The sequence below is a fragment of the Crocuta crocuta genome, unplaced genomic scaffold (genome assembly GCF_008692635.1).
Source record: "Crocuta crocuta isolate KB4526 unplaced genomic scaffold, BGI_CrCroc_1.0 scaffold44, whole genome shotgun sequence".
NCBI lineage: Eukaryota > Metazoa > Chordata > Mammalia > Carnivora > Hyaenidae > Crocuta > Crocuta crocuta.
Window position 1 is genome coordinate 2,362,626 of NW_027530179.1, and position 27,180 is coordinate 2,389,805.

The 27,180-nt window shown below is 40.3% G+C and overlaps 1 protein-coding gene across 3 annotated transcripts; it reads right to left on the bottom strand.

The window, feature by feature from the left end:
* SLC25A27 (solute carrier family 25 member 27) lies at positions 1 to 26,896 on the bottom strand. Of its 3 annotated transcripts, none has more exons than XM_077764776.1 (9): positions 26,620 to 26,896; positions 23,895 to 24,086; positions 21,867 to 21,951; positions 18,413 to 18,535; positions 15,812 to 15,924; positions 12,622 to 12,706; positions 7,679 to 7,771; positions 6,961 to 7,063; positions 1 to 1,134 (listed from the first exon to the last, which is right to left on the bottom strand). In XM_077764776.1, the coding sequence occupies exons 1-9, from the start codon at positions 26,723 to 26,725 to the stop codon at positions 1,129 to 1,131; spliced, it is 906 nt and encodes a 301-aa protein (XP_077620902.1). In that variant the 5' UTR covers positions 26,726 to 26,896; the 3' UTR covers positions 1 to 1,128. The 3 variants fall into 3 exon arrangements, with proteins under 3 accessions (XP_077620902.1, XP_077620899.1, XP_077620901.1); XM_077764773.1 differs by having other exon boundaries at positions 1 to 1,490; XM_077764775.1 differs by lacking the exon at positions 1 to 1,134 and adding an exon at positions 1,444 to 1,742.
* Between the last annotated feature and the right edge of the window lie 284 nt (positions 26,897 to 27,180).

Genomic DNA, 27,180 nt, shown 5'->3' on the forward strand with positions numbered 1-27,180 from the left:
TTTGCATATTTTGATGCGGTCTTTACTTAATTTTAAAAGTCATAAAACATGAAAACCCAAGAGTTCCCCAAAGTAGTCCCAATGCAGGACACTTGGGAATTTCAGTACACAATATTATTTTAAATACAGTCAACAACTCAATTCACACAGATTGACAGATGCAAGGAAAAGTAGACCACCGACAGATTTTGATTAAACTCCACAATCAGAAAATTTCATAGAAAAACAATAAACCACTGCATATTAGTACATCACATTGAAATATATATTTAAAGTATACGTCCTCCTTTAAATGGCAGTGATTATACTTGTAAACTTTTTGTTGTTCCACATTACCCACGTCCATGACAACAAGTTCTGTTTGGTCAACTCCACTGTCTTTCTTGGGTCTGCGCTTTTTGAGCTTTCCTGTGTTGACAGTTACAGCCTCTACCCACAACTGAATCCATCTGTCCAGAAATGCCCTCTGTCTGAGGGTGGGGAGCAGGTGATATACAAGTCAACCTGAAGAAATCTCTCACCTTTCTAAAATCAGGAAAAGGATTTGACCCGACAATTAGAGACATAACCATACGCCACGGGCAGTTTATACTTAATCACTATTTAGGCAGGAAGCTTTGTCAAAATGGAGTTAAGATTCAGGCTAGAGACGATTTCAGTGGGACTTCTTAGTTATCTCTCTTTCGGGCCCTTACTGGTAAGGAAGGAGAGATAAGAAAGGATGCCCATCAAAATTGGCTGACTTCATCTCAGCCTTGCTTTTAAAATGTCACACTTTAAAATTCAAAGGCTAATAATGATAATAACAAGTTGCTTTATGAAAAAGACCTATCCGCTTAAGCTTTAATCAAACAACTTGCATTTTTTTAATATATATTGAGATTCTCAGGAGCTAGCAGAAAACTCTGGTTGCAGTTGCGTATGTACGAAAGCAAACACTCTTCTGTTTTCATCAAGACTCGGTCTGTGGCTGTCGGGAAGGCCTTCGCCTGTGCAGTGCTAACCAATAAGACAGATCTAACTAAAGATGGGACGCTGACAAGAAGGAGCTTCTTTCCTTGAAATCCAAACATCGTCTCAAATTGACGTTTTCTGTCCTCTTGGCAAGAAAAGGTCCATCGACTTCCTTCACCACTAGGGAAATTCAAAATGTTTACTCAGGAATTTTCATTCACCTCCCTTTAATTTACAGTAGGTGCATGTTAACGACAGAAAGATGAATTCCCAAATTGCAATTGAAAATACTGACAACAGTTTAAATATATTTCTTAATCGCTAAGGATGTATGGATTCTTCCACACTCCTATTGTCTACTTCAGTCTGAGATGCTGTCTCCCTTTGGCACTTCTCTAAGTAGGCTCCTCAGCAGAGAAGAGCCTCTCAAAGGTCAAATCTTCTCGCCCAAGGGAAGTGCTCAGGATTCGAAATCTTGAAAATTCTGTGCCGGGTCTCACTGGGTGGCCTTGTGAAATCCAACCAGAGCCAGATTGCTTTTGAACAAAAAGAGGAGTCAAAGAGAACTTGGGTTTCCAGAGAAAAATAAAGTGCTGCCCCCTATAAATCACAGTCTCTGTGGAGTACAGTGTCTTCCTAAAGAGGTAGAAATAATAGGGGTGTGTGTTGTAGATGCCCATATTTCAATGATACTGAACACTGTATCTTTTAAGGGCTTAAAATGGACTGACTCCACTCATCTCTCTGATTTTTTCATAAGTAAGCCAGAACACCAGTGACCAAGGGGTCTGAAAGATTAACCAAAGAAGTTAGTGCATATTTCAAAGTGATTACGAATATTCTACATATATGCATATACATCTTTGAATGACGAAGTCACTTTGAATCCATTTAGGCTCAAAACAAATATTTTGGTATTTCACCTTTACAGAGCACTTAATAACTGACAGCATTTTCGTATTTTATTTTTCATAGATTTCTCTGAACAATTTACAATAGAAAGGAAAGGAACTGATATGCCTATTTTACAGATGAGAGCTTAGCAATTGAATACCTAATAACATATTGCGGAGCTAGACTATAGCTTCCATTCTCAGGTTCTTTTCACTGAACCATTACTAGCCGAAAGGCTAGGGCTCGCCATGCCTGAATTCTAGGCTGGACTCCTCTATGGGCACTTTGTATGTCGAGACGGACAAGGAGACATTTAAGACCTTGAAACTGAAGGCCAAAGATGATCCCCTGAGATTTAGATCACAGGCTCAATACCTGAGCTAACAAAAGTGGATACAAAAATTCACATTAAAAAGAGAAAAGAGCTTCCGGCTCAGAGAGAGATAACTATCTTAATATAACTGTTATCAGAAGGAATTATAAAGGGATGGGGGTTATTCAACAATAGAAGATATAAACATAGAAGGACATCACAGAGGAAACACTGGAAGGAACCATCAGAGAAAGCATCTTGGATGAGTTTCTGTATGTTTTGGTTCATAGGTTATGCGTGATATAGTTCACAGAGACACCATCACACTACAGTCGAAAAAGAAGCTTGAGCAATTAGACTGTAGAACGGATTTGGTTACAGACTCTGTAAAGCAATATTTACGTCATGTGTTTAGAAATACGGAGGGGGGACTGAGACTTTACCAGTGGATTTAGGGGAACACATCTTGATTAGTTAAATGTGAGAAGACATAAACAAAATAAAGAATATGAAGCCGTGACAGTATCATATTCTTGTGACAACAAAACTCAAGTGAGCCACGGATATAACTGCAATCAGATCAAGGTATTAGAGGTCTTGGTTAAGACTGGACTCTGTAATCATTCCTAACTGTTCTGGTAATCAGACTTCTGTATGCAAATTAATTAGGGATTGAGCAAAGCAAAGTCATACTACTTTTATGTAGTGGAAGGGACTGGGATGGAGTTCAGCTGGGTTATGAATGGGAGCTGGGCAGGGAGAGCGTACGGCCACTAACAGGGGTAATATATAGATGGGATCCACTGAGCGTCTGGGCAGGAGCGCATGTGGCTGGTGCGTGTTTACTTGTTTCTTCCTCACTAGTATAGTTATACCGCTGCAAATAATCCAAGTGTATATGAACCCATGTGGCCTGCTCTGGTCTGACTGTGCACGTACCTGCTAAAAAGAGTCCTTCTCCATGCCTTTTACTGTAGGGCTGAGCACATAAGGGCTCTTGGTTTGATATTTTTAAATACTAAGATGACAAATAATCTCTTCCTGTTATTTTTCTGTGTTCAGCAAGCAGCCTCCTGATAGTAAGCTGCCTTCACGTACAGCTTGCATTTAGGAGGCACGCTGTCCAAAGGACTTCGGCATCTGGGTCACTTGCCAGTGTGCTTCTCAATGTGAATGAGCCAATGCTGTGGTCTGATCATCGGTTTTAATGAGTTCGGTTGAAGTGAATCTGTATTTGCAAAGCCAATTTCCTTGGAAGTTTCATAAGTCAGGTTTCTAAGCTCAGGGTCATGTGCTATGGCAGGTCAACCAGGCAGTGCCACCCTGGAGGTCTCTGCTGGTTAGCCAGTCATTTTAGGGACATCTCTCTATCACTGTCTCTTTCCCCTGACCACTTGTATAACTAGCTGCAGGGGCCTGAGAGATGCACTATACTATGTTAGTTAGGAGCATGGGTGTTTTTTTGTTTGTTTGTTTCTCAGAGAGAAAGAGAGAGAGAGCATGAGCAGGGGAGGGTCAGAGAGAGAGGGAGACACAGAATCTGAAACAAGCTCCAGGCTCTGAGCTGGCTGTCAGCACAGAGCCCGATGTGGGGCTCGAACCCATGAACCGTGAGATCATGACCTAAGCCGAAATCGGACGCTTAACCGACTGAGCCACCAAGGCACCCCAGGAGCGTGGGTTTAGAACTGGGCAGATGTGCAGCTAATTCCCAGCTCTGCCACATATCAGTTCTATGAACTTGAGCGGACCTCTCATACTTTGATCCATGTTTTTCTCACCTGAAAAATGAGGATAACACTACCTGTTTTACTAGGTTCTCAAAGACTTAGCATAGTGCCTGTCCTATATGAAGTACTCTTCTTTCTCATTTATACTTCCTGAGTCTCATGCACAGAGAATGGGTCAGATTCAGTGGTCTCAGCATTCCTTTGGACTTGGATATTCTCTCTGCCCTCACACCTCCTGACCCTGATTTTTTCACAATGGCCTTACCATCCTCATAGTCTCTCACATGAGACACATAAAAGTGCCATTTCCTTTGTTCCTTTCCCTTACTTTCACATAGAGTCAGTTAAGTCCTGTGGTGTTAACCATAAACGTCTCCAGCATCTATCTTCGCTCCATTTTTACAATCATTCTCCAGGACAGACCACTGACAAAACTTCCTTTCATAGGTCCTGGCTTTAAATGTATCTTCTATATTGCTGCCAAAGTAATCCTGTCCCCAAACAAACCTTAGTACTCTGCTCCCATGGTTAAACAGCTGCTTGCTTACTCTAGGGTTTCACCTTAACCACCAAACTTGCCCCAGTAAGGTCCTTCTTAACCCGGTCTGTAAGTGCTTCTCTAGAATTCTGAGAATTCTATCCCACCACGTCTCCCCTAAGGACCTATTCTCCAGCTACAGAGCATTTTCTGGAGTTGTCCAAACCTACTGGGCCCACACATGATTTGATGACTTATGTTGCTCCCTTAGGCTTTTCTTGATAAATGCCCCCTGATCTTTCAAAGCTCAGATCAAATATACCTCTGTGGAAGACTTTTGTGCCTTCCCAAACAGTTAGAGCCTTGTTTACTTCACTGTCCATGTTCCCAACACATTTTATTTATACCACTAGTAGAGCAGTAATACAAACTGCTTAGTAAGACCATGTCCTCTGGAGTCAAACTTCCTGGGTTTGCCTCCCTGATCCCACTAATTAATAACTACCTAGCCTGGCTAAGTTATTTAGACTCTTTAAGCTTTTGTTCCTCCTCTGTAAGAGAGATATGACAATAACCTAGAGAAGGACTGTTGGGAAATTTCAGCAAGTTAATCCATGAAGATGATTAGCACAGTGTTGGTGCTATTACCAAATGATTTAATAATACTGACTTTATTATTTCTGTAATTTTAACTATTTACATGTCTATCTTCTCCATCATTATAAGCTCCTCTCATGCCAAAAACATATTCCTTAGTGCTACCAGCACTCATGATAGTGTCTGGTTCATGCAGGCCCAATCACAATCTTCCTTTCCATTAGGAAACATGCATAGATTTGAGGTAGTTTCAAGGTGTAATCAAAACAGTCAAAATAATGTTTTACATTCGGGCTCACTTTTAGATCACATACTGCCAATGGCTTTGGCTATTAAATCCATGCTAATAGATACCTACTATTGCTTGATGATGTCATTTATTCTCAGAGTTTCAATTCCCATCATATATAGACAGTGCTCCCCTCTAAAGCTCCATCCCCATATTTTCTGTTAGATCCAGATTGATATATGAAGCTAGTCATCTAGTTATCTGTCCTTAGATGTTCTATGAGTATCTAAAATTTAAGAAATCTAGAGCTAAACTTGCTATTCTACCACAAAATCTTCCCAACAAATGATCCCCACGTTAGGATATTACATCATTTGCTGCTCCGGTTGGAAATCTGGGAATGAAACCCGCTTTCCTTGTCTTCTTCAACCATTTTCACCTCCCCATCCAGTCATGTTTCTAGCTCCTTGCTATCTCCTAAATTATTTTTTGAATCTTTTTCTTTCCCCACTGTGATATTCTAGTCCACACTATCATTATGTCTCATCTTCTACTGCTCCTGGCCTTTCTCTAATCCACATGGCAGCTGGAATGATCTTTTTAAAAATACACCTATCATCAAACTGGTGCCCTCACTCTTATGGGTCCTGTGGGCCCTTCCCAAACTGACCTCTGCCTCTCTGTGGCCTCACCTAGCACCTCTCTCCATGTCTCCATGCCTCGGCTGGCTGGGTTTCCTTCAGTTCCTTGAACTGATCATGTTTTCTGTCTACTCCCAATGAGTCCCTCTACCTACAGTGTTTTCTCTGCTCTTTTTACCTGGCTAAATCCTACTCATTCTTCAAAACTCAATTCTAAAGCCTATTTGCCATGGAGGTGCTCTTAATCTCCAGGCCTCCGCTATATGTACTTGCTGTGTATTTCCATAGCACCATGTGCTTTTCCTTTACCACTAGTCACTTCTAGTTTTTTATTCAGTGTTTAGCCTTACCAAACCAGCAGCTCCAGCACTAGGGCAGGGGCTGAGACTCTTCTGTTCATCCCCCAAACCAGGCATTGAGTACAGGGCTTTGCATGGAGTCGGTGCCCAATTAATATTATTATATGATATCGTGTAAAGTATTGATTGGATTTCTAAATCCATGACTCATTCATTCTTTCAAATACATTCTAACTTACAAAATACTTGAGTACCTTGTGTTTATTATATATGTTATATTACTTGAATAAGTCTAACTCTACATCTTAGTTTATTTACCTCAGTAATAAATAACATCCAAACCAAATTAAAATGACATAATGCTTTCTTACTAAGCAGAGCTTTGTGGTGATAAGTATAAAGGATAATGCAACACTTGCTGTCAAAGTAACAAAATTTTGTTTGAAACGGTAACATTTCCATAGGAACGGTCTCTGGCATAAAATCTTTATACCTGTCCCAAACTACAGTACTTTGACTAAATAGACTATGAAAGGTTTCTACACTGCAGAAAACCCTCTCCTCTGGCTTTAGTACAACAGAATAAACTTATTTATTTCTGGATGCAATTGAATTAGTTTACTTTAATCTACCAAGAAAGGTAATAGGACTCTGAGGAGACATAAAAAGAAAACAAAAAACAAAAGATACAGAAAGGAGAAAGAATTGTGGTTTGGGGGGGGGGAGAGCCATGCTAAAAATCAGAAGAGAAAGGGGAAAATATTTACAGATTAAAAGCAATTTAGGTACAAAGAAAACGAAAACAAAGGAAAAACCTAACGTTACCATTCTCAGCCAAGATGGTAAAAAGCCTTTATATAGACTCATGAATCCTTCTCCTTGAACAGCCTGAATCAAGCAGTCAGTTGACGATTTATACAAAAGTCCCCTAAAAAGAAAAGACAGTTCTACTAAACTTCTTGTGTGTAAGTAGATGTATAAATAAAACATAAATAAAAAATACTCTAAGGAAACTTACTGTATGGAAACTTACTTAAATATTTTCTGCCAGCTTAGAACAAGTAATTTTAATGGTTCAATATATACAGATCACCTCTTTGGAATTTAAAGATATTTTCTTTAGGTGTCTAAGGTTGACTCTTCTGTTTCATCCCATCCTTAGTGTTAAAGTTAGAATTCACTCCACCTGCTCTCTTCCAGAGGGAACATACTGTTTTTTTTATCAAATCAAATTCTCCATGTTACCTATAAGTCATAAGCTTCTGAAGAAAGTGCTCTGTAAATTCTCAGCAGAGTATATTTTCATAAACTCTTTGAAAACAATAAAATCAGAATAAATACCTTGTGTCTAAATAATATGATCATTAGATTAGCTTATATCCCCATCAGATAAAGAGCAGGTAAGTACACAGAAACAGTTTGCTGGCTGAACACATGAACACACGTACTCATTTCGATCAGGAATAAATGCGGGGAAACATCTTAAAAGAACATTATTATTACGGACATTCAAACACACGAGTGGTGAAAACTTTCTATCTACCTTCCTTGTTTATCTCGTGGTTGATTCATTATTCGGCTTTTGATGACATCAGCAGGTGTTCCCAGAATAGAAGCTACCAGTCCAGAACATAAACTGTAAATACAAATCAACGAATTTGAAAGATAATAAACACAGTGGTTTCTAAAGTTTAACAAAAGGAAATTGGATATTTAGACAGAAAGAATGGAATCCTGTATATATCATTGTTCTTCATAATAATCTTAGTTTAGCTTAAAATCAGTGCGTAAGTAATTCACTAAAGAGGTAGAAAAAAGAAAAATTAAAAATAAGATCCAGTCAATAGATACACACTGAACACCTACTGGCGGGAGGCACTTTTCTAGGCAGTAAAGAAGCCACAAATGATCCGTCCCTGAGGTGCTTAGTTGGGAAGAGGCAGAGAAGAAATGGATAATTTCAGATGCTGGTAAGTGAAACGCAGAACATAAAGTGGGACAGTGTGATAGGGAGCAACGCAGTGACAGGCAGTCGGGGAGAGGCTCCCGACCGGCAGCAGAACAGAGACCTGAATCGTGAGAAGGATCCGTGTGAAGAAGACATGGAAGAAGAATGCTGCGGGCAAGAGGAAGGCCCAGGAAAAGCTGTGAGTCAGAAATGCCCTTGATGCGCTTCACAGATGGAAAACGGCCAGCATGGCTGTGGCATCCGAAGGAGGGAGGCCAGCCACATGAAAGACTAGAGAAGCAGGCAGAGAGCAGCCCATGAAGACTATTTAAGGAGTCTGATTTTATTCTAGATAAGAAAGGAAGCCATTGAAAGGATCAGAAGCAAGGGAATCACCTAATTTGGTTAATGTTTAACAAATAAAAAAGTTCACTCTGACCACTGTTTAAGCCTCACTTCACTGTGCTTTGACCTTACCTTCTTCTGCCCATCCTAAAGGATCTTTCTAAAATACAAGTCTAACTATGTCATTTTTTTCCTACTTAAAGGCATCTAAGACTCATTCCCTATTACCTGATTTAGCTTATACACTGGCTGCCACACATAATTACTCCAAGATCATTTCTCTGCCTGTTATGCTCTGCCAACATAACTAAGTGTAGTTCTCTGCATTTACCATACTATGTAACACTTCCGTGCCTTCAGTTCTTCCATTTGGAATGTCCTGCACCCCAATCTAATAGGAAAATTCCTGTTTTTCCTTCAATCTATGCTCAGGCATGAGGTCTAATAGGTTTCTATCTATCCCTTCTTCCTTTATCCAACAAGGCTAATCACCCCTTCTTGAAAAAGGCATGTCAGTTACTCAGAACAGACAAAATGGGTGTGGTCAGCCTATTGCAGAGTAAATCAAGATTCAGAGAGGATACAGAGAAGTTCATCAAGACACTGAGAAATTAAGAAATCATGATAGTTTGTTATATATGTGGGCATGAGAGGCAATACAAAGCACGTGTGTCCACAAACTGAAAACCCATGAACTGCTTTAAACTTCCAGGAGAAAGACATACGGTGAGTAAAGGGGTGGTTGGCCTGAGTCATAGAGAATGGAAGTCCCATGTCCCAGCAGCCGAATCCATGGACTGGGATCCTGGCAGGAAGAATAATGGCTTATAAACCTAAATGGCCAATGCAACGTGAAAAGGAAAATTGTGGAAAACTTTTGGGTCCTTCCGGGACATCAAATACCTTACAAAGACAGGGACCACTGCCTTCTGTGCCAAGGCTGTTGAAGTCTCTGAAGGCCATTACCTTAGGAATCTTCATACTCTCTTACTCTAGAAAGTACCCAGACTCTGTCTACCTCTTTCAGGCCAGGATTTATAATCCAAAGGAGAAAACTACTTTAGAAATACTTGAATTCAAGAGAAGGAAATCCTATAACTTATTTCATATTACAGCGAATGACCCTACTGTATTTCATGTACATGTAGCCTATTTCATGTACTGCAGCAAATGACCTAATAACTTCCTTGGGTCTCTGTCCATGTTAGCAGGCATTGTCTATGTGGGAAGAGCTCTCGTTTCACCATATCCATCCCCGTCAGTGCACACTGCTGCTCTTTCCATATTCTTTCCTATTAGTTCAGATTTTTTGCAAATTTAATACCATCAATTTTAATACACCTTCATATTTTCACATAGAAACATCTTAACTAATACCTAAGGATATAGTGTGCATTGGCTAGACTTCTTTAAAAAATAAATATTGAAAGAGCAAATAATATATTAAAGATGCCTCAGATAAGATAGGATCTAGAGTCAAAGTGAAGAGATAGAGCAATAATACAAGGAACATCAATTTCGCTCAAGCTACTTGCATTCAAATGGATGCTGCTGCTTTTTGCTCTTGGTCTCCTTGCTAGTAATACCCCAAGATGGAGTCCAGGACACAGCTGAAGTGACAATGAACAGAAAGTGACTGGGCGAGTCTTCTGATCTCTCCAGAAGGCCCAATGTCTGTTTGTAAGACCAGTGTAAGATATTCCATCAGCACTGTTTCAGAGAAAGCAAACCTCTTAAGGATGAACTAAATAATCATGCTCATGTGACTGAGCCCCACCTTGGTCAGAGTCTGATCAGAGCCTGCTTGCAATTCTCTCTCCCTCTTCTTCTCTCTCTACCCCCCTTCCCTCTCTCCCTTCCTCCCTCCCTTCCTCTCCCCCATCTTAAAAAAAAAAAAAATTAAAAACATTTAAAAAAAGAAGAAAAAAAGATTATCCTGGTCTTTCTGTTCTAGATCATTGCCTGACCATTAATTCAACTCTCCACTGTTTGTCTGCTTTTTTTTTTTTTTCTTTAAACATAACTTGTCACCTGCTTTCTCACCTCACTAAAATCCTGGCTTGTCTTTTACTGTTCCCGCTCTACCCGGGGACTTCATTTTACTTACAGCATTTTAAAAAATTGTGGTAAAACAGACACAACACTCAGTTTACCATTTTAACCAGTTTTAAGTGTGCATGCAGTTCAGTGCTTACACCACTTTTATTTATGTCAAACTCATTTTTCCTTAAGTGTTAATGGCTCATATAAAGCTGTCTGATTGTACAGCTGCAATCCCCTTCAAATCTCCATGAGCATTTATTCATTTTATTCTATGACACGGTATCCAGAAATTCCAGATCACACGACACTATTTACTGACTTAGAGTTCATGGCTAGCAAATTTTGAGCTGCCTCAAATACCACACATATTCATATCAACCCATCAAAAAACCTGATCTGGTGGGTGGAGCTCAAAAATGAACCAAAAGCCCACCACCCCATTTTTCTAAACCCTGAGTTAGAGAATCATCAGACTAAGTTATTTCAGATTAGGGCTGGAATATATATACCTGGAAATCTTACGTCTTTCCAGAAAAGACGGACCTGTTTGGTGGAGTAGTATACGTTAGGCAGATTTACACCTGCCGGGAAATCCATGATTCTTTGGTTAGTGGTGGGGTGTTTCAAAGACCATGTGGCTAGAAGGACCATGAAAAAGGAAGAGTGGCAATATCAGTGTGGGACTACAGGACAGACCTGAATATCCTGATCCTAGAGTAGATCATAACACTGGAACAGACAAGCGTCTTGAAAGTTGAGAGTCTCACAAGATGACTAGGTAGAAATGGGAGATGAAAGTCTCCCAGGCAGAGTGAACAGCATGAACAAAGATAGTGCAGGAAAGATGGTAAGGGTGGGCACAGATGTAATACAAAGGTGTTCAGGATGGAAGAAAGAGGCGGAAGGAGGCCGAAATCCTCAGTTTCCTCTGAAAGAGGAGGCCAGACTGTTGGCTACAGAAAGTATGGTGTAGCTCAGGAACACACGCGGGTGAGTTAGAATGGGAAGGATGGTAAGCAAAGACATATACATAGATTGCCCTAGTAGCACTAAGGATAACATTTATTTTTAAAGTGGAGGAATGGAGAAAAACTACTCTAAGAATATCAAGTTCAGGTGAATCTGAAATGAGGAATTACTTCTATCTATATATCTCCCAATCTCCTTGGTTTGACACTATTAATATATTTTTAGAGTTCTCTAAATGGCTTAAAGCATTCTGGAATTTGGACACATAATCAGAGGCTAAATGAAATCATTATAATGTTAAGGACATTTATAAAGTAAGCCACTCTCGTGGATAATTTGAAATTATGTTGCAAAGAGATTTAGGTGCCGCTCCTTCCTGGAGTGTTCTACTTCCTGTCTCTGTCAAGAGCTCCAGCCCTTCAAACACTTAGCTAATCCTATCTCCTTTGTGGGCTCATCCAAATGGTTATTTTTTTCTTCCTCTTTGAACACTACAGTAAATAGTCACTTTCTTTCAGCATTTACTGTACTTGGTTTTTATACTTGTCTTGCTTTCCCCTTGGTCAACTCCCTGCAAAGGAGCCTGGGTTAACTTCTGTGCCCACTGCAGGGCCCTGCAGATGCCTTTATCATAAAAGATGCTCAAACGTATCTGTGAAACTGAAGCTGAGAACTGATCACCAGAACCTGACCCCAGGAGGGTCCCATCAAAGTGCAAATATTTGGGAAGGTTTAATATGAAACAAGTACTTCTGTCTGTCCCCCGCTTTAGCTGCAACTATTTTTAAGAAAATTGTTCTTTGTGGGGCGCCTGGGTGGCTTAGTCGGTTAAGCGTCTGACTTTCGCTTAGGTCATGATGTCGCGGTTCGTGGGTTCGAGCCCTGTGTCGGGCTCTGTGCTGACTGCCAGCTCAGAGCCTGGAGCCTGTTTCAGTCTGTGACTCCCTCTCTCTCTCTGACCCTCCCCTGCTCACACTGTCTCTCTCTCTCTCTCCTAGAAATAAATAAAACATTAAAAAAAAATTTTAAAAAAATTGTTCTTTGTAAATGTACTGTCACCTTGCCTTAAGGGTAGTATCACTAGATTCTCAATCAAAAGAGACAAAAGGTTAGAATTTATGTCAATATGCAAGAAAAGTGATATAGAAAAAAAAATGAATCAAACTAAAATAATCACTTACCTTGATAAACCATGAGTCATGATATTGTCCTCAAGTGGTGTATTCAGTACCAAATAGTGTTTCACTGTATCATAAGTGGTCAAATCTGGCAATTAAAAAGAAAAAGAAGGCTGGAATATTCATTCATTTGACAATGACTGTCTTTTATGTTATGAATATGTTAGGCTTGGGGCGGGAATGAAAGATACCATTATTGTTCTCAAACAGAGGAAAGCAAGCTACAGATGGAGGTGGAAGAAAAAAGGAAGAGAGACAGAAATTCAATTATGTCCTTTGAACATCTGAATCCAGCTAAGCCTAAAGTCAGCTCCGCTGCTGGGCTTTCTCAGTATTTGAGCTGATAAATTCCTTTTCTTAATCCTAAGTTAAGTTGAGTTGCAATTCTGTCACTTAAAATAAAAGGTCTTGACTGTTACTCTCTGTTAAGCTCTTTATGTTTTTTTTTTCTAATGACAATGAAGACCTGTTGCAGAGTTTTAAAGAGGGCAGTGATATATCACAACACTGGAGTTTTATAAAGATAACCTACAGTGAGGCACAGGGAAGTAAACTGTAAGGAGGCAAGAATGGATCGATACATCTGATCATTCACTAAATGTGTGTGTCTACCGTGTGGTAGGCATTATTCTAGGCGCTGGGGAAAGAGCCATGGACAAACTGAACAAAATTCTCATTCTTTGTTGAGGGGTGAGACAATGAACAAATAAGTAAACCACATGGCATTTCAGATGGTAATAGCTAATAAGGCAAAGAAAGGGGGATGAGACTACCAGAGGGTGGAGAAGGACGCGTATCAATTTTAAAGATGTTGATCAGGAAAGGCTTCTTCATAACATCTGAGCAGCAACCTAAAGAAAACGTGACAAAATAAACCTTGGAGAGATCTAAGAGAAAGTGTTCCAGGAAAAACAACAGTATGCATTATATCCCTGAGGTGAAAGTCAGCTTGGTGTGTTAGAGGAACAGCAAGAATTCTGGTCTATCAGGAGCAAGCGTCAGGGAAGTACCAGGGTCCAGGCATGGAGAGCAACAGGAGCCAAGGGAGGGTCTGGAGCAGAGCAGCAGACTGATCCAGGTTACTGTTTACAAGGACTACTCTGCTTATTTGGCTATGAGCAGACTATAGGGAGATGAGGCAGGTCAGGCATAAGACTATTGCATTTATTCTGCGAAGAGGGGATGACGGTTTGGACGAGGGAGTTGGGGAGTGCTGGTCAGATTCAGGATGTGTTTTAAAGGCAGAACCACAGCAGGATTAGCCAGCAGACTGAAGAGAGAGCAAAAGAAAGGGATCAAAAAGGACTGTAACATTTTGGGCTTAAACAATTTGAAGGGCAGCACTGACATTTTTGGAGACGGTGAAAATGAGAACTGGCTGATTTAAAATATTTTAAGCAAGATGATGGACTGGTGACCTTGATGAGAGCAGTTTCAGATGCATCGTGGGACACAATGAGGAGACCAGTCTGGAGGCTTTTGCAGCGATCCGGTAAGGGAAGATACATTATACTTGGACAAAGTATAATTGGCTCCTTGGACGAGAAGACATGGGTGGATGCAAGATATAGCTAGGAAACAGAAGTGGTTGGATTTGGAGTAAGTGAAAGAGACAAAAATCATGTTTAGGTTTTTGCGCTGGCCAAGTGAGAAGATGATGTTACCATGTTTTGAGATCGGGAAGAATGGAGAAGGAAGTGGTTTGATAAAGGAGTTTGGTTTGGACACAAAGCAATGTATTTGAGATAACCCAAATAAACGTGCTGAGTAAATAATTGGGGACCTGGAAGAGAAATCTCAGCTACAAGAGATTTTGAAGCATAGAATTGAGAAACTACAATCAGAAAAGATCCCTGATAACTAAAATATGATACAGTAGACATGGATGGACTGAAATGGCAAAACAAACAAACAGATTTACTTCCTTTGAGGTTTATGTGACGTTACTATAACGTTCAAAAAGGCTATCTGTTAATTTCCTCGAATCATATAATTTTGGTCTTAGAAACAATTCTTTCACTCGTTAATTCATTCACCAACTGCTTATTGACTACATGTAAGGGACTAGGAAAATAATGGTAAATAAAACATGGTCCTTGCCTTCAGAGAACTCACAATCTTGTGGAGATAGACATATAGTAAGTACAAAGCAATGGAATGAGGTACAAGCAATAACAGAGATAAGCACCAGGAATTTCAGAAGCACATGAAAGGGCCCCTAACACTACATGGCTAAGGAGGGGTAGTTGTGGGGTCCAGGAAAATTGCACAGTGGAGAGGCACTTCAGCTGGTGCTAAGTGAGATGCAGGAGGAAACTAGATAGGAGAAGGGACGACAGAAAGTATGAGGTGAAGAACAGAGTGACATCTGTAGGCGGTGGAATCTTCTTACTCCTGAATCAATGAATTGATCAATTCCCTGAAGGTACCAGTTGGACGGTGCAGACCTTCTGTGTTATGTTATGAAACTTCCACTTTGTTCTGTGAGTGATGAGAAGCCAGCAAAGGGTTTTAAGGGTCCCAGTACCATGTTCAGATGTATGTTTTAGAGAAATCCCTCTGGGTACTGGGTACAAATAACGAGGACAAAGAATTACATCAGCTAGATGGCTGTGTCAGTGCTCTAGCTATGTGGCTTTGACGGTGAGTATTGTAAAAACAGTCATTTTAAGGACACTATGGTGTTATGTATTGGGGGAGGGCACTTTTAGAAAACAGAAGCAATTAGTGACTGAATATCAAAGGTGAGGTGCAGGATGTGTTAAGGAAGTGTTAGGGCTTCTAGCCTGAGGTGTCAGGCTGCACAAGCTGGGTTATACAGCAATAGGAGCAGGGCTACTGGGGGATCTGGGCAGTCTGGATATAACGACTACCACGTGCTTACATGCGCCACTGTGAATCTTAGAATGGGGTGTGGGTGGAGAGAAGACCTCAGAAACTGTTTAGTCTTAATATCCTTATTGTCACAATTTGCTTGTGTTAGGAAATTCTTTTCATAGATCACCATGGAGAAAAGTAAAAATGCTGTTGGGAAAATTTCAATTAAGGTATTACTACATAAAAGAAGGCTGTTGCCAATATATGTTATTAAAACCAATAAAATAAAGATTTTCATTTTCCCTGCTGTAAGCGCTTATCCTTACAGTGATGAAGGCAGTTACGACTTCTCAGAATTCAGTAAAGTTTCCATTACCTCCCATGTTCACCAGCGCTGCTCTTTGTATATTGGGTACCCAGCCTGCCCAAAGCCCACGTATTCCTCCTTCAGATAAGATTTTTGCAAACGCATGATGCACACCACGAAATCTAAAGGAATAATAATAATGAAATGTGAAAACTATGCATTTCTGCATATGGAATGCAGTTGGATAAGCTTTGCCTATAACCGTTATGATTTGGGATAAAAATAACACCTTACTTATCCAGAATTGTTAGATATTAAATCAATCCATATAAGTTAATTTCCAAATAAAACTTTTTCTTAGGAAAAAAAAGCCAATGTTTGACTTACACATTTTTTTATTGAAATCTTTATCAACTCTCATCCTCTCCTCAGGTTATTCATTTATTTACTTTAATGTTTATTTATTCTTGAGAGATAGAGAGAGACAGAGCATGAGCAGGGGAGGGGCAGAGAGAGAGACACATACAGAATCCAAAGCAGGCTCCAGGCTCCGAGCGACCTGTCAGCACAGAGCCTGATGTGGGGCTTGAACTCACAAATCACATGATCATGACTTGAGCTGAAGTCGGATGCCTAGCCGACTGAGCCACGCAGGCACCCTTCTCCTCAGATTATTAAACAGGTTAAAATTCCTTTCTTGATATTTATGTCATCAATGCACATATGACATCCAGGAGGGAACGGTGGTTATCACACGTCTGGTTCATTTTACAAGTACTGTATGAGATCTGCAAATTTTGTGATTTCACCAAATAACATTGAAAAAAATCAAACCTCAAATATTCTCAGAAAAGAAATGACATTTTTAGCTCAAAGCGTAGGGAGGGCAATGTCATAATAAGAGTTCTTAAAATCGAGTGCTTTTGGCTTTATAAAAATTTACTATCCTATCTCGATTCTGCTCTTGTTTATTGTACACAGGTAAAAAACGATGCTGAACCATGAATCAAGTCTGGAAATCTCTGTTATAAAATAAAAGCCTCAGTTTTATATAGTCAGAAATATCTGGAGTTCCATGCTACCTTACTAGTTGAGTGGCTTTTATTTAGGTGTTACATTCCCTAAGTCTCACCAAAAAGATAATATGACATATTTACTGGGGATACATAATAGCTATTATGCTATATGGGAAATTATACTCACAAATGATGGTCATTGTAGCTAAAATCTGTTGTGCACTTATCAAGCATAAGACTTTTTATATACATAAGATAAATTTTATTCCTGAAAACTCTATAAAATATGTAGTAATATTTCAATTTCTCTCTGAGGAAACTGAGGCTTAGAGAGGTTAAGGGACTTGATGAGGGTTGGAGCTAAAATGTGGCAAAGGCTGGATATGAATCCCAGGATGTCTGACCCCAAGGTTGATGTTCTGTACATGAAGTGTTTTTTTTTTTTTTTTTTACTGCTACATCAAACCAAAAATTTCCAACAGTGGAAACAAAGGGAAAAATTGAGGAGATTAGTTAAAAACACATATATTTCTAGATCCCAACAGTTCTCTCCATATATCCAGTCATGGCAACATTGCTCCACCCTGCTACTTAGTAATTAACTAGAAGTTGTTACAAGACAATAAAATGGGCCCTGGGGTTCTCTAAACTGCTGGGTTAAGTCAGAGTGATACCCTTTTGTCCTCTGGTGGGTGTTCTCTCTCTGTTTGGAGGGCTCAAGGGGGACGTGGACTGGTAAGCCCAACCTTCACGGAGCCAGCTAGAGGAAGAGCAGGATGAAGAGCGGTGGTCAGTGGTGGGCTGTCAAAGGAGGCCCCAAAACCTCCTGCCCCTCTGGCCCAGCCACAGACCTGCAGTGTTCAGAGGAGCAGACCTCTCTGTACTCAGCCCAAGGCATCCTGCACTTTTCCTCTTTTCTGGGAGAGGTCTATCAATATCTAAGGTTTTGCCCCTTTTCCAGGGAAAACAGTGTAAGTGGTATTTTAATAAATTATTTGACATGAAGCCCTTTGAAGAAAGGCAGACTTCAATAATGTAGAATAATGCAATAGGAGAATTTTATATCACAAAGTCATAATAAAAACCTTCTTTCAACTTGGGGCAAAGAGGAGGAGCAGAAGCAAACAGGGAAGTGGAAAGAACCTGCAAGGTCAATCTTGCTATTTCCCTTCTTTCAGGGAGAAAGGGAAAGAAACCTTGCTTTTAGACATGGATGAGCCAGGCAATCTAACTGTCATGCAAACCTTCGGGTACAGACCCTTTTAAAGATGGAAAAAACAGAGACTAGGAGTGCTAAGTGACTCCCAAAGCACTAATCCATAATGGCAAAATTGGCATTCACACTAGGGCAAATTTTAGTGATCAGACTTTATATCAAGCTGTAACAGGAGACAAGTCTAGCTAACTTGGCTGGGAAAAGCAGCAAAGAGCTACGCACATGTATAATTTGTCTGGTAGAAAATATGTGCACTTTAACATGCAAAGAAAAGATCCATGTTAGCTCTTCTCTTAGTGAATATATCTTCCAAGTTGAAAAAGGCCAGAATTAATGTCTTTACTGCATATGGGATTGCAAAAATGCATAAATCATTAGGTAAATGTTCAAAGTATGATGGGGGAGAGGAAAGGTATCAGTTAATTGTGGAGAACTTACCTCAAAGGCTTCCCTTCAAGTTTCCTTTTCCCTTCCATTTGCATCTGAACCTTCACTAGATCAGTTGGGTTGGCTAAAAATTGGCCAACAACACCAGCCATCATACCTCCAATCACTGATTTCCTGATTATAGAAGGAGATACATTTTTAGCGGTTTTTGCGAATTTCACAAAGTTTGTAGATAACAGTACCAAGCTGCTACAGCCCTTGCATAGGGGACCTCAGACAAAGCGAAGAAAAGGACAGACCCAAACAAATCACAGGGCAAGGTGAGTGGCCTGTCTGTTTACTGAAGGGAGGGTTAAAGGGCTAGAAGGAGTTGAAATTCACATCTGGTTTCAGGGGCCTTCCATAGCCTGAAATTCAAAGGAAGGGCAGTTGCTTCAAAGGCATAAATATCTGAACTGATAATTTAATTGTTGTTTAATTCTGACCACAGGAAAATAAAAACAGCATAGATGTAATCAGTCTAACAGAGACAGAAGCTGGCCAAATTTTGTAAATTACTATTTTAGATATTTTGCAAAGTAAAGGGGGTTTGAAAGCTTTCCTCTCTTTGAAGAAACTCTCTCTGTCCCTAGACTCTTTCCTCTCCTCATCTCCCAAAGCCAATAGTGATCAAGTCTAGACTAGTGTACTTAAACGTGCTTTGAATCTATGCCTTCCTCTCCATGCCAGCTACTCAGGTCTCAGATCAGGCTCTGGTCATCTTTTACCTTTTCCCAGGAGAAAGGGGGTATTTTCTTTCCTTTTACTCTAAAACAATATTAGAAGATGTATAAATGGGTATAGAGTAAAAAGGGTCCCTATCACCAGTTCCCTCCTCTGAGAGGAGAAGAATCACAATTACTAGTCTCTTATGGTTTCCCAGACATAATCGTAATGCATTCACTGAATGCTTATTATGTCAGGCACTGTTCTAGGTACTTTTAAAAACATCATTTAATTCTTATGTCAACCCTATGATATCAGTACCACTGTTATATCCTCTTTAAAGATAAGGAAACTGAAGCATAAAAGCAGTTAAATGATGACTCAAATCACACAACTAGGGAGTGGAACAGCCAAGATATAATGTCAGGAAGTCTGAGTGCAGACCACCTACTCTTCTTCTTTATTTTAATGTTTATTTATTTTTGAGAGAGAGAGAGCACTAGAGAGAGAGAGCGAGCGAGCAGGGGAGGGCAAGAGAGAGGGGGACACAGAATCTGAAGCAGACTCCAGGCTCTGAGCTGTCAGCACAGAGCCCGATATGGGGCTTGAATCCACAAACCGTGAGATCATGACCTGAGCTGGAGTCCGACGCTTAAGCAACTGAGCCACTCAGATGCCCTACTAATAATATCTTTTAAGATATAATTTTCCTAATACTGTATCTCAAAGGATATCAATTCATATAGAGCTGCCTCGTTTAAAAGAATTGTTTCATAGCATCCCACTTTATGGACACACCACAATTTACTTAAACAGATTAATGTTTAAGAAATTTGAACATTTACAGGACATTTGACAGGCCATGCCAAATTATTTTCCATAGAATTTGTATCAATCTCCACTACCAGAGTGCCTGGTTCTCACAGTGATGAATGTGGTACATTATCATGGTTTTTCTTTTTGCGAATCTTATATCCATGGCCTCCTTGGCAACTGTGACATAATTCTAATTCTTTAGGCATCTGTCTCTATTACTGTGTGCTCAGTGATGGCAAGGACTATAGCTTTTTCATTATGATAGCCTCAGTATTAAATACAGAACTGGCACGCCATGACCATTCCATAAATACCTACTGACTGAATTAATTGTTCTGACTGGGCCAAAGGGCATCAAGCCCATCCACCCTGGGAGCTGACTTCATAGTGAAATATTTCTTTTGAACCCCTTATCTATAACTTTCTCTTCTGGGGGGAATTACAAAATGCAAGGACTATTAATCTATTCTATCACTAATTCTGGGAAAGCAATTAGAATAACTTAGTACATTACAATTTTTTAAAAACAGAGCCAACAGATTTCACCTGGAAGGTGAAGTTCTGTTTATTGCCCTTTCCTTACAGCTGTGACTTAGAAAAGATATTATTATAGACATTGTTATTGGTTTGTTACATAAAACTTATGACATTCTTCCAAAGCTGCATATTGTGCTTTCCTGTATAAATATATCAAAGTTTACCTAATTACTTCCCATTTGATAGAGATTTAGTTTTTTTAAAAAAAAATTACTAAATGGGTGATGGGCATTAAGGAGGGCACTTCTGGGATGAGCACTGGGTGTTATATGTAAGTGATGAGTCACTAAATTCTACTCCTAAAACCAATACTACACTATATGTTAACTGACTTGAATTTAAATTTTAAAAATATATCTAATTAAAAAAATTACTATTATCAACATTGCTACAGTCAATATCTTTGTGTGTGTGTGTTAATGCATAGGTACAAGTATTTCTGAATGATTATATCATAAAGGAAGAGTTGCTGGGTCAAAGGATTACACATTTAAACATTTTAACAGGAATTTATTCTCCATAAAAGCTCTATAGTAACTGGGGTGCCTGGGTGGCTCAGTCAGTTAAGCGTCCGACTTTGGCTCAGGTCATGACCTCACGGTTTGTGGGTTCGAGCCCTGCATCTGACAGCTAGCTCAGAGCCTAGAGCCTGCTTCAGATTCTGTGTCTCCCTCTTTCTCTGACCCTCCCCTGCTCACATTGTCTCTCTCTCCCTCTCTCTCAGAAATAAATAAAACATTTTAAAAAATTAAAATAAAATAAAAAGCTCTATGGTAACTTATATTCCCATTAACAGCTTAATGGCTAAAAGACAGTTTTAATTAATTTCCCTAATTACTGTTGAGGTTGAACACATTAGGTGTTTAATGAACACTTATATATTTTCTTTTGTGAATTTTGTCTGTTGATATCCTTTCCCTATTTTTCTTTGTGTTTTTTATATGTTTTTAATTTGTTTATAATAACCTATCATTCTGTTTCTGATATAAATATTATAAGCAATATGCACTTACATACATTATCTCATCTAATCCTACAAAAACAAAAGCCTGATGATATTACTTCTACAACTAAGAAAACTGAAGATAAAGATGATAAAGTAGTTTAACCAGATTACATACAAACTAGAAGAGCTGGAATTTGAGCCTCTCTCTGACTCGAAAGCTCTTTTCTCAGTAGAAAGAGGCATAGAGAAGGTGCTCTGTAAGAATTCTTTTAATACTAAAATATTAAATAAAGTATATAAAACTTTAACATACATATGTACACATGTTTGATGCTGTGTGCAGGAAATGTTCAATTACTTGAGTTTACATTATAGTGATTCTTTATTTTAAGCCTATCACGAGGCAATTTTGGAACAAATGCACGATTTTATATGTAGCTAATGGATAAACATTAAAGCCTTGGGGGCAATAGCACATATTACTTTCAAAACAAAACTTACCAAAGAGGATAATGCTTATCTTCACTTTTGCCAAACACAACTTCACGGAGATGTTCATAGGTAACCATGCGGCCTCCAGAATAGACTGTGTAAAACAGATCATTTAAAACGTGAATTCAGCTGGATGGTTCATAAAATGAGAGGACATTTTGTCCTGAGCAAGTGGATATCTCTAGCTCTCTTTCTCTCAGGTGCCCTACGCTTCAAACACATGGCTTTTCCTTGACATTTCTCTAAAGGTGGCATGCAGCAAAACTCAGGCCTTCTCACATGCTGTCTGATCTCTCTTAAATGGATTCTCCCTTCTCTGCTTTGCTAACTCCTCCTAGTCCTCCAAGACTCAATTCAAACAACGTGTTTTCTGCGAAGTGCTCTGCTCCAGACTGCCACTGCACCTGCTGTGCTTCTCCTCTGTTCCCCCAGAACTACCCAGGCATACATCTAATATGACTTTGATCACGTTAATTGGAGATTAACTTGGCGTTGTTGCATATCTTTCCATCAGACCGTGAGCTTTTCTGGGCAGGCTTTGTGTGCTTTCATTACTCCGTGTGCCCTCTCAAGGACAGAGGTTGGTGCACAGCAGGCATTTTCACTGAGTAAACACGCATGACTTCATCGGATAATTTTATTATATTAAGGTAATCTTTCAGTCAAGTACCAAACATATGAAATGAATCTTAACTGTAAAGCCATATATGATGGGCAACAAAATACAAATGAAAAGAAATCAAAACAGTCATGGGAAGCAAAGGAGAAAATAAAGTAAGAAAGAATGGAAAACAAAAATCATTAAAATCAGTACACGGTATTCACTTTTCTTGATGTTTCAGGAAGTTTGATCAAGTATTTTAATATATGCAAAAATATGCCAAGCACCAAAACACCAACAGTCTCTGTACACACTTCTGGATAGCTCTTGAGGAGTACACTCTTAACTTACTCATCTGAAGAACTGAAGCTTTAAAAGTAACAAGCTGGTAAATATTAAGACTGGATACTTTTCTGGTCAAAGGTCCCTACATACTTGCGGAGATATTATGAATGTAGAGGAGAAAAATGCCACATCTGTACTACCTCCTTTTGAAGCCAAGTTTTACATTCTCCTGTCCACAAACTGAAAACCCAACAACTACCATGTTTTTGAGCACCACTTTAGAAGCAGGGCAAAAAAGCATCCTCACTGGCTGTGGCATAGTTACAACTATTTCCTTTAAGAGTGACTGATGGCCCACACGAGTAGTTAGGTAGCCTTGGAAACTGAGGCTGTACTCAATGACTCCGTTGCCAGAATAGGATTAGTCATCCTTGTTCCCTCTCCAAGTTACCTGGTCTGTAACGTACGGGACAGAGACTAGCGAGATTTGGCATTCTAGTCAAGTATGTTTTAACTTTCAAAGAACATGAAAAATTTAAATTTCGTGTTCCAAAGTTTCCAAAGTGGAGAAATATATCAATTATTCATTTTTTTCCTTAAAAGTCTTCAAATGGAGGGTGCCTGGGTAGCTTGGTTGGTTAAGCGTCCGACTTTGGCTCAGGTCATGACCTCATGGTTTGTGAGTTCGAGCCCCACGTCAGCTCTGTGCTGACAGCTCAGAGCCTGGAGCCTGCTTCAGATTCTGTGTCTCCCCGGCTCATGCTCTCTCTCTCTTTTAAAAATAAATAAACATTAAAAAAATCTTCAAGCATGCAGAGAAATAGAGAAAATGACTCCCACTATGTCCTTGAGATTGATCAATTGCTAACCTTTTTGTCATATTTGACTCATTTTTTCTTAATTGAAGTCCAATACAGACATCATGACAGTTCATCCCTAAGTACTTGTATGTGCATTTCTAAATATGTAAGGCGATCATTCCTTAATCACCTTAAATTGGTAGTTAATTTTCTTCTTAAGAGAATATATATTCATTTATCACATTAATAGGAAAAAAAAGCTACTGGTTTTTCGACATAGCTAAACACAAAAGCAGAGGACACAAACACAGCACTCGTGACAAACTTACCAGCTGGAATCAAGATAAATACCTACGTGTCTGTAAATGGCAGGTGTCACTCCTTGCCAAAGCTTTAGGAAGCCTTCTTCTTGAACAATCCCTAGGGCTGTGCGTACCATGCCCCTATAGGGAGCAGAATCTCCTGCACTGTCTCCCAACCGAGCAAGGGCAGCTTCTCCTTGCATTTGGAGTCGAGTTTTTGTGAGATCGAGGGGAAAGGTTGCTAGCAAAGAAAAAACAAAATGAGGGGGAATCCCACAACACTCTGAGAAACATACTAAAAATTCTAAAATTTTAAAGTTATAGAACTAATATTTTAGTCACTATAAGATCGATGGTTCTTGAATTTTAGAATACATCAGAATCAGCTGGGGAAATTGTTAAAGATTATTTCCTAGCCCCATGCTCATGGATTCTCAGTAGGTTGGTGGGGGATTAGAAATCTGTTGATTCTTACGAACTCCCAAATTTAAGAATCCCTGTCTCAGAGCACGCCCCAGCTCACCAAGAGAAAAAAAAAAGTGACAAGACTTGGGCTCTTTTTATTCAGAAATTTCAGCCTCAAATATACTTTAGTCCTTAATTTTTGCTTTCGATAGGAATAATTTCAGATATTCATATTCTGTGATGTTCCCTTGACTGCAACCATGATTAGGACCCAATGTGACTTTTAGAATACTATACTACTTATGACAGGTTCATAATAAATGCAGGTGAAATGGAATTCCACAATTTCATGGGTGATGTTCACTGACCCCAAGTTTAAGACACAAAAGATGTAATACAGAGTTTATAGTGTTGCCTTTTTATACAAGGGCGGCATGCTCAATATACTTTTGATTAAGGCACATACTGAATTGTTTTTCCAGCACTAGGTTTTATGTATGGTCTCCTCACAAGTACCAATTGTGCTTGAAAAAATTTTTTCTAGTAATTACATTTTGAATCCAAGGTAGACATTTTACCTTGAAACAATGAAGCTAACTGGCCCGTATTAGGAAGATCGAGCTCAGAACTTTATAGGTACAACTGAAATAACGAGATTCAGATACGTTCATGAAAATTACTGACATTACATGAGTCTTTTCAATGACCACTGCCTGACACAAAACCATAGTTATGCTTTTTCCATGAGAGGACACAGTAGGGGGCAGGAAATATTAAATCTTACCACTGGTGTTTGGAAAAAATATCTTGCCGATAGTTCCCCTAAAACAGAAGTAGTTTGCATGAAGAGAATTTAAGCCGTGCTTTATTAACATAAGAGCCCTGAAAAGTCTTAAGATATAGGCATGTCTACATTAACATGGATTATGCCTCTCAAAATAATTTTGGTTTACTTGCTGGTTATTAAATAATGCTTCAGTTTCTGAACCTAAATTGTTTTGTACTCAAACCATCTCCTACTTTGATTTCCCTGCCTCTCATCCGCAGCCCCCACACCATTCTCCACAAATTTTTAACAAAAGGAAGGGTTCTGTGCCAAAGCCATTGGTCACAGCGGGGGAACTGTCAGGTTAAACAACACACAAATGAGCAAATACACAAAGGGCAAATCTCTAACGCAGCAGTCTGATTTTCAATTTTTTAAAAAGTCAATGAATCGTATTTCAGTAAAAACAATGAATAACAAAAATTTCCATCAGCTTTAGAAGAGAACGAATTTAAAATAGAGGGTCCAAAGGGCAAGAGTGGGGGAGCATAAAGGGCAAAACAACAGACTATGTTGGCTCTGCTGGAAATACAAAGTAAACTCATTTCAGAAGAGGACAAACTACCACGGCCTAATGATAACACATCAAAGCTGTTGCTTCCCCTCCACCCCCCATCAGGCAAGAAAATGAAAGGATAATCTTAAAATGCACAGTGAAGGCTTCAGAGGGAACAAACAGGCACTCTGCTTACAAAATCCTGGGAAGGAACACCACCTGCTCATGCAAGGGCATCATTATTCTCTCTAGGTAATCTCGAGTTTTCTCTGACTTGCTTATGCATATGTAACTGTCCATCCCCTACTAATCTCTTACGGTACTTGATATCTTCATTATAATAATTAGCACAGTGGAATCGTCTGTCTCTGCATGTCTCCCCACCCGCCTGTAAGGTCAGGGCTGAGTCTTTTAAGCTCTATCACCACAGTATTGTAGTCGTTATAATAACGTTGCAATTAATGAGTGCCCCGCCTTGGACTTAGCATTTGACTTCTCAGAATCCTGCAAGGTAAACACAGTATAGATGAGTCAAACTCAAGAAGGACAACTGACGGATGTTGTGTGGATGATCAATAAGTGACAGGTTAATAACGTAAGTCCCACAAGTTGGTGCCACAACTTGGACCCAAAAGACAGCGATAGAGTGAAGCTACGTAAGAACATAAATCAGAGAGATGATCTCAATAAGGATAAAAAGTCGCTTGTATTTTTATTAAAAGGTCATCCTCACGGAAGGGAAAAGGATTCGTATAGAGGAATGACAGCAGATGAAGCTTCCAAGAGTAGACATTCAGGCACAATGGCACACCTCTGAGGAAGACTAAATTGGAAGGAAAAGACCTTAGTGACCTCCAGTCGCCTTCCTCCTCCTCCTCCTCCTCCTCCTCGCAAAGCCGGCCTTGCCCCGGCCCTGCCACAACCGCCAGGCAGGTGTGCAAGAGGGCGCAAGCCAGCCGGCCGCACACCCCGTGCCCGTCACCCCCACCCCCAGCGCGGCACCTCGACGACTCGCGGGGGTGGCCCAGGCGGGGGGCGGCCGGGTACCTAGCTCGGCCACGGTAGCCGCGCAGCCCGACAGAAGGAACTTGCTCGCTCGGGGCCATCTCTGGGCGAGCGGCAAAAGCCTCTCCTCATCCTCTGGAACCGACATTCAGCAGCAAGACAGGACGACAATGAACCCCTTCTGGCCGGCGCCCCGCGCCGCGGCTAGCCTCCCACTCTGCCAGGGCGGCCCGTCCTCAACCGACGAGTGGCGGGGTGGGGACCATTTCCCTCGCTCGGCTCAGTCAGGCAGCCCCGCGAACCTGCAGCCTTCCTAGCATCCCCGGGCTGGAGTGCTCCACCGGACTGAGAGCAGGATAAACAACGCGAAGCCCACGAGGCTTCTGGGAAATGTAGTCCGCCGGGCTGCGCGCCTCTTGGGCGCCATTCTCTGATTGGCCGTGAGCGAGGCTCCCTCCGTGCCGTCGGCCCCGGTCTCCATGGCAACAGCGCAAGTTCGCCCCGCCCTCCACCCCTCCTCACGCGCGCCAATTTGGTCCAGCCCCTGCGTTCGGTCCGGGGTGGCCTGGGCTGGAAGGAGACGAGTGGACGTGGGAGGAGGGA

What these genes read in the sequence shown, in the direction of transcription:
- SLC25A27 (XM_077764773.1), bottom strand. Translation starts at nt 26,725, where the DNA reads ATGTCGGTTCCAGAGGATGAGGAGAGGCTTTTGCCGCTCGCCCAGAGA. An exon ending in CTTGAAGGGAAGCCTTTGAG is followed by an intron (nt 15,925 to 18,412) that starts GTAAGTTCTCCA and finishes TTATTCCTTTAG; the next exon opens with ATTTCGTGGTGTGCATCATG. An exon ending in AGCGCTGGTGAACATGGGAG is followed by an intron (nt 12,707 to 15,811) that starts GTAATGGAAACT and finishes TTTAATTGCCAG; the next exon opens with ATTTGACCACTTATGATACA.